Source organism: Ruditapes philippinarum, unplaced genomic scaffold (assembly GCF_026571515.1).
Source record: "Ruditapes philippinarum isolate M1 unplaced genomic scaffold, ASM2657151v2 ctg1794_1_1_1_1, whole genome shotgun sequence".
Lineage (NCBI taxonomy): Eukaryota > Metazoa > Mollusca > Bivalvia > Venerida > Veneridae > Ruditapes > Ruditapes philippinarum.
In genome coordinates, this window is record NW_026855931.1 from 339,973 (window position 1) to 348,853 (window position 8,881).

At 31.9% G+C, this 8,881-nt stretch overlaps 1 protein-coding gene across 1 annotated transcript in view; it reads right to left on the reverse strand.

Annotated features, from left to right (window-relative positions):
• LOC132744901 (von Willebrand factor D and EGF domain-containing protein-like) overlaps positions 1-6,110 on the reverse strand; it is a 28,837-nt gene extending 22,727 nt beyond the window's left edge. Inside the window, exons 1-6 of the mRNA XM_060733694.1 lie at positions 6,096-6,110; positions 5,801-5,818; positions 4,587-4,803; positions 2,427-2,624; positions 1,609-1,759; positions 1,171-1,273 (exon numbers count right to left, since the gene is read on the reverse strand). Coding sequence (XP_060589677.1) covers positions 1,171-1,273; positions 1,609-1,759; positions 2,427-2,624; positions 4,587-4,803; positions 5,801-5,818; positions 6,096-6,110 — 702 coding nt within the window. The remainder of the gene's footprint in view (positions 1-1,170; positions 1,274-1,608; positions 1,760-2,426; positions 2,625-4,586; positions 4,804-5,800; positions 5,819-6,095) is intronic.
• Between the last annotated feature and the right edge of the window lie 2,771 nt (positions 6,111-8,881).

Sequence of the window (8,881 nt, forward strand, 5' to 3'; positions counted from 1 at the left end):
TATTTCTTACCACAGTTAGTTATTGATATTTGTAGAAAATGAGTAGCATTATAGGTGAAAAAGAAAATGTACATGCTTTGATATTTAATCATCATATTACTGACTACAGTAGTGACACAAACAGGACTATGTTGCACTACTGCCATGTCACATAACAGGTCTTGTAAGTCTTGTTTGTATTGTAATTTCTTTCCTTACCAGGTAGGCATCAGTGAAAGGATGTTTTAAATTTAATAACTGCCCCCCCCCCTCATTGCTGTATTGCAGTAACCGTTGTACTTGTTTAAATTAGTTTAAGCCAAGCTCTTCTTTTTGGTAAAATCGGAAGAAATTACATGATGTACTATGTTCTTTTTTTATAGTAAAATACCTTTCGGTCCCGGAACATGTCTTCTCCGAATTCCGAACGATTTTTCAAATTTGTTCTTGTTTTGCTCTAAAATTAACCTCCTAGATCCGAACACTTTTTGCCGGTTGTCACACCTACAGCCTTTACTTTCATTCAAAACGAATAAATTGTACATCTTGCAGGTGTCAATGAACATCAAACTAATGAGAGTAATGGTGTTCGATTAATGGGTGAAACGTATGATTTGCGAAAGTATGACAATTACACTTAGCTTGTTTTGATAACGACTGTAATTGTTTAATTGATTGATTTACGGCACATTCAATAAATATGCCAATTCCAATAAATATATTGATATTATGTATACGTGTAATTTTTATTCTTTTGTAATAAATTAATGACAAGCGAGTGAATTACGGCAAATAAGGGAAACTGTCAGTAAATTAGGATAACCGCCGAATCAGGTGAGAAAACAACAATGACGGTAGAAATATAAATTTAATCATGTCTCAGCCTCCTACTTAACGAAGTGTAGAACATACCCTTGATGACATAACATTTTTATTTATGTAGAATAATGCATTGCATTGTTTATGAATTTTTGTAGTCATGTGTATTAAAATGAACAATAAGTTTTTGTTAAGTTTGCAAAAATAAATTATTTATCTTCCAATTTCATTTGCATTTCCGTTTTCTTTCCTTAAACTTTTCTGCCCTTCACATGAACAAATATGCGAAATAACCATCTAAACCAGAAACCTTTCTAATCCGAACTTTTCTTCTGGTCCGGAAGAGCTCGAATTAGACAGGTTCCACTGTACCTTATAATTAAGATTGTTTACGCCAAGTTCGTCTTCTGTTACAGCAAGAACACTTGCGTTCCTTGAAGGTCCCTTTTCTATCACATAATGTCCATTTAGGTACCTAAGATGTATTATATAAAAATTACTTGCAGTATATTTAAACATATATATATATTAAAACTTCTTTTAAATGCAATGTTGATGTTGTGTTAAGCGTTGTTTAATGTGCGTGTGTGTATGTGTGTGCGCGCGCGTGCGCATGTGTGCTTGTTGTTTTGTGTGCGCGTGTGAGAGAGTGTGTGAGCGCTCGTGAGCGCTTTATTTAAATATAAAAGAAGAGAATAAATGCCTTAACTCTTTAGTGATAATGTTAACAAATAAAGAAAGCATTATTTCTTAAAATATAAAACATGTAGCTTGTAAGCTTAAGGGTGAAAAAAAGAAGATTGCAATTACCATTTCACAGTGTAAATGTGGTTTTCTAACATCTTAAATGAACATTTGAACTGCAGAAAAGGGTCATATTGATTATAGTTTTTCACTCCATCATCAACAGATTTCACCTTGTGTCGAACCTCTGGTATAACTTTTACAACGTCTGCACGAACTGTTGAAATGAATATGGTAAATGTCAAATAAAATGAAAGACAGATAGATTCTAACAACAATAAAACTGAAAGCTGTAAATTACTATGCATATTTTGATAGATAACCGGTTAGTTATATTTGACAATTTTTCAGACCAAACTGTTCGATATGTTTCAAAAGGGTGCTATCTTATTCTCACAACCACACTTAATTTAAAATAGATTTGATGGAAACTTAATGAAAGTAAAGAACGCCCAGACTGCAAAATTTAAGGTGTAATGGGCTATGTCTGACAAGAATATTGTTTAATGACGACAGACAAATATTCTTTATTATAAATGCATGGAATATATAAAAATAAAGTATAGGTTTAAATACATGCAGTATTAAAGGGACTACATTAACTTTTTTGTTGTTTTTACATGACCGGAATGGAAACAATTTTCGAAATAAATGTACCAATGTACAATTTGATAAGGTTTTTCCCATTAATTGTGAGTGACATTTCAGATTTTTCACTTTCTCCTTTTTTTAAGAATAATTATTATAATAATTGTGAACAATCAGTAGAATCGGGCTAAGAGTTGATCTATTCAATTTAAAATTCAAAACACTTTGAATGGAAAAATATTTTTTTTAAATTAATTGGAAATGCAAAATGAGCAAAATGCTTAAATAAAGCTTACTGAGACATTTATTTCCTCTGTAATAAAAGTCTTGTGTCAAATCCAGTTGTATTTTGCCATTGCATGATCTAACATAAACATGCTGATTACAAATGTATGATAGTATCCGTGCCGTTTTATGATAATAATATATATATTTTGAAAATTCACAAACTCTTATCCCCACCGCTACGTCACCAATGTCCAAGTATTGTTCATCTAATAAAGTAAAATAATATTGTATTTGTAATTGAAACAAAACAAGTGCATTGAACATTTAATATTATTAATTAAAAATATTGATGATAGGATATAAGGGAGATTATTATATGATCTATCAATAGGTTTGAAATGCGTTTCTCTGATTGGTTAAGCTGTGATTTTTCGTGACAAATAACTGGTGAATATCAGAGTTTATTTAATTTTACCCATGAAATGTGGTGCTATATCAGTCAAATATATTTAATATTTTTAAAAAGATAAATATGAAATATAAATATGAAAGTAGGCGGAGTCCAAACTCATATTTATTTTAAGGGACTTCTTTCGCCATTTTGTTTGAAAAATCTGATAAATACAAAACAACTGTTTGTTGAATTTTGTTTTGATAACTATCTAGAATGATAGAAAATGGTCTAACTAAGAAAATAAATCCGATCAATATCTTTAATTCAGTCATTAACGCTGTACAGACGTTTAAAGAGTTGTTTACGTGACATCACAATGTAGCGCTAAATATCGCGTGCAAAACAAGAGAATAAATTATATTACTGCGCGCTGTACAATTGCAGTTGCGTAGCAAGCAAGGGGGTTCGTAACCCTTTTTCTTTGATATTGAAATTAAATAAAAAAGGTTTTTTTTTTTCGTTTTTCGTGAAATATTGTATATATTTTCACGAAACATGATAAAATGCCAGATAGTTTCACTCGCCGTCACGGCTCGTGAAAGTATGTGGCATTTTATCATGTTTCATGAAAATATATTCCATATTTCACTCAAACGAAAAAAATCTCCTCTTAATATTCACTGTTTTTTTTTTCTTAAAATATATATTCTCAGTATATTCACCGTTTTTTGCTCTAAAAAAATTTTGTTGGAAAGCCCACAAATGACGCGTGCTATGACGAGACGTCACGCCATTGATTGTTATTTTCTGTGGAAACGTTGGGCAACACTCAAATGAAAGTCAACTAAGTCTTATTTAGTTAATCTACCGTCTTTACATGTTTTATCGAATTTAGCGTGCCAATGCACTTGTTAAAATGTCGGTAACAAATAATGGAAAAGAAGACATGCTGTCGCCTCGGTCAATATTAATTTTGTCAGTACATATCACATCATATTCACTAGCTAAAAAGTCCATATTTGTATAATATGAGATATATATGACAAGAGGTGCTAGGGTCATTTACTATATCATGTATATTGGTATGGCAATATTCTCCCATATAGTCCATCTGCAAAGTAATTAACGATGGTATAATAACGCAAATTGCAATTTTCGGGAAAAGAAAGCGCGGGGAAACGCGCACGTAAGTATAATGACGTCAGCTGTTCAACGATTACGCGAGTGCTGTGGAATTAAAAGATTAAAAGTTATCAAAGTATAAAGTCATCATAGTTGTGTAATTTTAAATATAAGTTTTTCTGAGAAATGACTTTCAAATCGAGAAATATAATACCATGAAGAACAAAACGAAAAAAAAATCTGCACAACCGTAGTTACCGGTTAAAAATGTAAAAATATATTATTTTTTGTGGGTACTACGGTTCAAGGTCAATACGGCACCGTGTACAAAGTATTTTCGAAACAGTATTTTTAACAACTTGATATATCAAGAATATTAAATATATATAACTGATTACATATGTAAATCATGTATTGCATCAAGCATACTTGTTTTCAAAAAGGTAAGAGTAAACGAAAAAATACCAAATTTATTTCACGCATGTAAATTTCAATTTATTTTACTCATGTGATACAAAAAACTTTATCAGTATCTAATAACGGATAAATAGTTTTTAGGGTTAAGTGTTTTAAACGTGAAAACAACGTCATAGCATTATTCATTGACATCAAATTTAATAGTTATAATGGTGTTTGTGTGTAAATACAAACACAAAACATTTTGTCATTAAAAATGTTTTTGATTTTTAGTTTAAACAAACAACTGTGTTACCTTGACTATATAATCCGAACCCGCCATCACCGTAACATACTGCAGAGATGGCGTCTATGTCTTTTAGCAAAGGTATAGTGTAGTTTTGACCGTCATACATACTGTCATACCAACCAGATTCAGTTATAGAAAAATCGATTTTAACAAGTTTTGCACTATTGTTCAGATATTCTGCTGGCAATTCTAGCCCTGGTGTTGAACAATCTAAAAGTGTATGCTGGACAATGAAATTGAATTGAATAAACACGTTGAATTGACTTAAATAAACATGTGTTTATAAGCATGTTGAGTTTTATAAGAAGAGTCAACAAAATTGATGGTCTGTTGCTTCTTCTATACATATACATCATATACATTATTTCTATTGTAAATGTCTTTGTTTTTGCTACGTTGAAAAATATGTTGTAAGATTATGAAATCACAAATAGAAATCACAAGTCTAATAACTAAAAACAAAAGAGCAATGGGCACTGTTAATCTCTATTTACAATGCTGTTTTGTATTTTACCCGAGTTGGGTACGCCCGCTAAGCCCAATGGGGAAAGCTTCGAATAAGGCAACAAGGGATTGTTCGATCCTCGGTCGAAGAATATATTCTCTATGACACTTGATCTTTAACAGTATGTCTAATGGTCTTTCTTTCTTCTAACGCTGACTCGAAATTATGATGAATAAGAAATAAGTCACTTGCTGAGAAATCTTAAATTAACTGGATAGTTTACCATGAAAGCCTGCCGTACACTGACCATAAACATTTTGAGATTTGAGACAGTGCTCAGAAAAAATGTTTAATATCCCAAAGGACAATCAGTGCGGCGTATGTTTAAACCATACTCAATAGTTCAGGAGATAGGAACTCTGGTTACTTCCTTATTTCAATTTATAGCCCATGTCGCCATCTTGTTCATCAAATTGCGTCGATTTTAAAGACGATCGCGTAAGGATATGCCTTACAATGGGTTTCATCTATCAAACGGTTGAAGAAATGTCGTTGAGTTTTATTCTTTTGTTATCTCTGCCGAGCATTGATTATCAGTTGACTACGAGATACAAAATAATATCTTGTTTAAAGTAGAACTTAACGCTGGGCACGAACTACATAATTATATCGACGGACAAGCTTAGATCATAAAACTAAAACCTGTGCTCTTTAGATTTTGACAGACGAAACTTTCATATGAACGTAATAAAGCAAATATTCATGTTATACTTACTGCTGTAGTATATTCTATCTGCAAGCAAAGAAACATATGCGTTATTTAATAAATAGAAAACTGCTTTCATGAAGTTGTTATTGGTCATACTAACACAATTTTACTGTAATACTTGACGCGGTCCAAAGGAAAGTAAAGTATATTTCTTACATTATATAAGATCATAAGAAATTGGACAACAAATCAATAGCGTAATGAATTAAAAAGCTCATCATGGCGCTATATTATTGAACTTTGTTTTTACTAAATATTATTGCATGTGAATTGTAAGTTTTTACAAGGAAATGCTACATACCGGATTTCCGGGCATTGTGGTTTCTGAGAATAAAACTTTTAGTAATATAAATATTGTTTATTACATGCCAAAGCAAAGGTCTGTTGGCGAGCAAATATTTGACCAGAGAGGAAACTTTGTAACTTTTGTTTATCCCTAAAAGGCTATTATATATACCAAGTATCTCAACTCTTGGATAAGAAATGTTTAAAAGATTGTTATACCTTCTGTTCATATAAAGTTTCTGTGACAAAATTTGAGCATCAGATTGGGACTATTGACATAACCTTTTAAAACGCCAACCTTAAGATCAATTGTAAGATGTGATTTTAAGTAGCAGAGCATGTCGTTAACAAAAAGGTGCTGTGAAAATGTATACAACAACAGAAAAACTGACAACCGCAAAAGCTAAAAATTTTAACATGCGTAACTACATTCTGTATGGTCGTACGTAAACCAAAGACAATCTATGTATACTATTTAACACCATTGTTCGTTCAAGTTTTAGACAACTCGGATTGCTGTCTAAATTAAAACACATTTTTGTAATGAAATTATTTCTGACATATTGCTTAAAGTTGACTGAATCATTTTAAAGATAATTAAATATTGATATAAAATTATGTTTTTGAAAATACTTAACGTACCAAAGCAGATATAAACATGCCCTATGTATCCACTTGACCATATTTCATCGTCTGCAAATTGATACAGTAAATCCCCATCACAATACAAAACATCTATAGTTGTGTTTCTTTCACATTTGCCGCCTTGAGACATAATGCAACCTTGCAGTGCAGTTAAATTGTTATTGAATTCAAGTTTATCCTTATGTTCATCTAAAATTTAAAGATATTAATTAATTTCATGACAACACATTATAATATTATATATTTTATTATTATAATTTTTATAATTTCATTGACTAAAACACTTCAAATGATACTTAGATTATATGCCAGCATTAAGTTCAAAAGGAAACCGGCTTAGATAATGTAACATTTTATGTAGAACACGATTGAATCGAAATTTTAGCTTTTAAATGTTAAAGAATAATTATGTGTATACGCTCTACGTCACTCTATATGGCTATTTGTAATCAATTAGTCGTCCTAAACAAGAATTTGGTGCTAATACATGTATGTATACGTAATGAGCAAATACCTGTAAGGACTAGAAACTGGTCGTCTTTAAATCTATTTTTGCAATGAGGGCCAATGTTGCCTTTCCAGGCAACACGCATATATCCGTCCCAAAATGTTGTGTTGTACCATAAATAAGAATCAAACGGATACAAGTCATCATACCTTGCGCCACTGTATATTAAAGAGCGATGATGTAAAACGTTTTCGCAGACTGTACCTGCAATGGATATCATAAAGTTCGGACGTTCACAAAGTGTAATGAATATGTAACAATTGATTGAGAAATATACCTTATACTTCACGTGATTACCTCCCATTTATATAATTTCGCCATTTGTATCAGGAAAAAGATAACAACTAAGGTGATTCCGCTTTGTCAGCAATATTTGTTTTTACCAATTCTGTCCAAAGTGAAAGAAGGCCACAATTCATATAATAACAAAGATCACAATGTAAAATGATGAGCCATTTGCATGTACACTTCCAGTTCTATGTTTTAAGGACTATTTTAAACAAAAATGAAAATGATAACAATAAGAAAATTTACCTTGAATGTGCTTAATTTCTGAAGTACAATATGTTGTAAAGTTTTATGCACATTTCATGAATGGCAAAATACAGTTTATAGTCAGTTTTAGTGCAGACAAATGCTAGTTTTTGCAGAAAACACAATAAACTTGCAAAAACTTAAATCTTAGGAAAGTAATTTATCTGACCTTGTAAAAACATGGCCTCCATGCCATGTGTAAAAAAGAAGTAACATGAAAATAAACATCATTTACCTATTTCTAGTGTACATGACAAACACACACATACACTTCACTGTTACACAATATAAAGATTAGATTTTAAAGTCTGATTGTGTTTTCATTTTAATTGTAGTTCATAAGGCTATAAATCGTGGTTGTCTTCTTGCACTACTTTTTTACAAAAAAAATAATGGAGGCCATGTGCTTAGAAGGACACTGATTTATTTTGAACTAAGTTTTGAAAGAGTTTTGTATTTGCTGCAAAAAATAGCATTTGTTGGCACTAAAACAGACTTTAAAATGGATTTTGCCATTCATGAAATGTGTATAAAACTTTGCAACATAATGTTCTTGGTCTTCAGAAATGTAGCACTTTCAAGGTAAATATTCTTACTGTTATCATTTTTATTTTGGTTGATAATTGTCCTTAAAACATGAACCTTGAAGTGTACTTTCAAATGGTTCATCATTTTACATCGTCAGCCTTGTTATTATATTAATTTTGGCCTACTTTCACTTTGGACAGACTTAATGAAAACAAACATGGCTGACAAAGCGGAATCACCTTAATCCATTATAAATTTATCAAGATAGAAGGAGTATACATTTTAGTTTTTTTATTGTGAAATAGATGGAGTGTAAAGCTGCGGTCTCAATTACTCCTGGCAAAGCCAAGGACCATCCCGGTAAGTAGCCGGGTTGATCCGGGACGATCCGGGGTGAAATTATTGTTGCAGTCACACTTACCCCGGTAGCACTACGGTTATTCCCAACTAACCACTACCAGGAATGCGCTCCAGATCATCCAGGCAGAGCCCAGATGAAAGTAACGGTTCATGCAGGTGCTTCCCGGTCGTTCCCGGATGACGCCGGAAGAGCCCCGGTTGATCCAGACAAAGCCCCGTTCGATCAA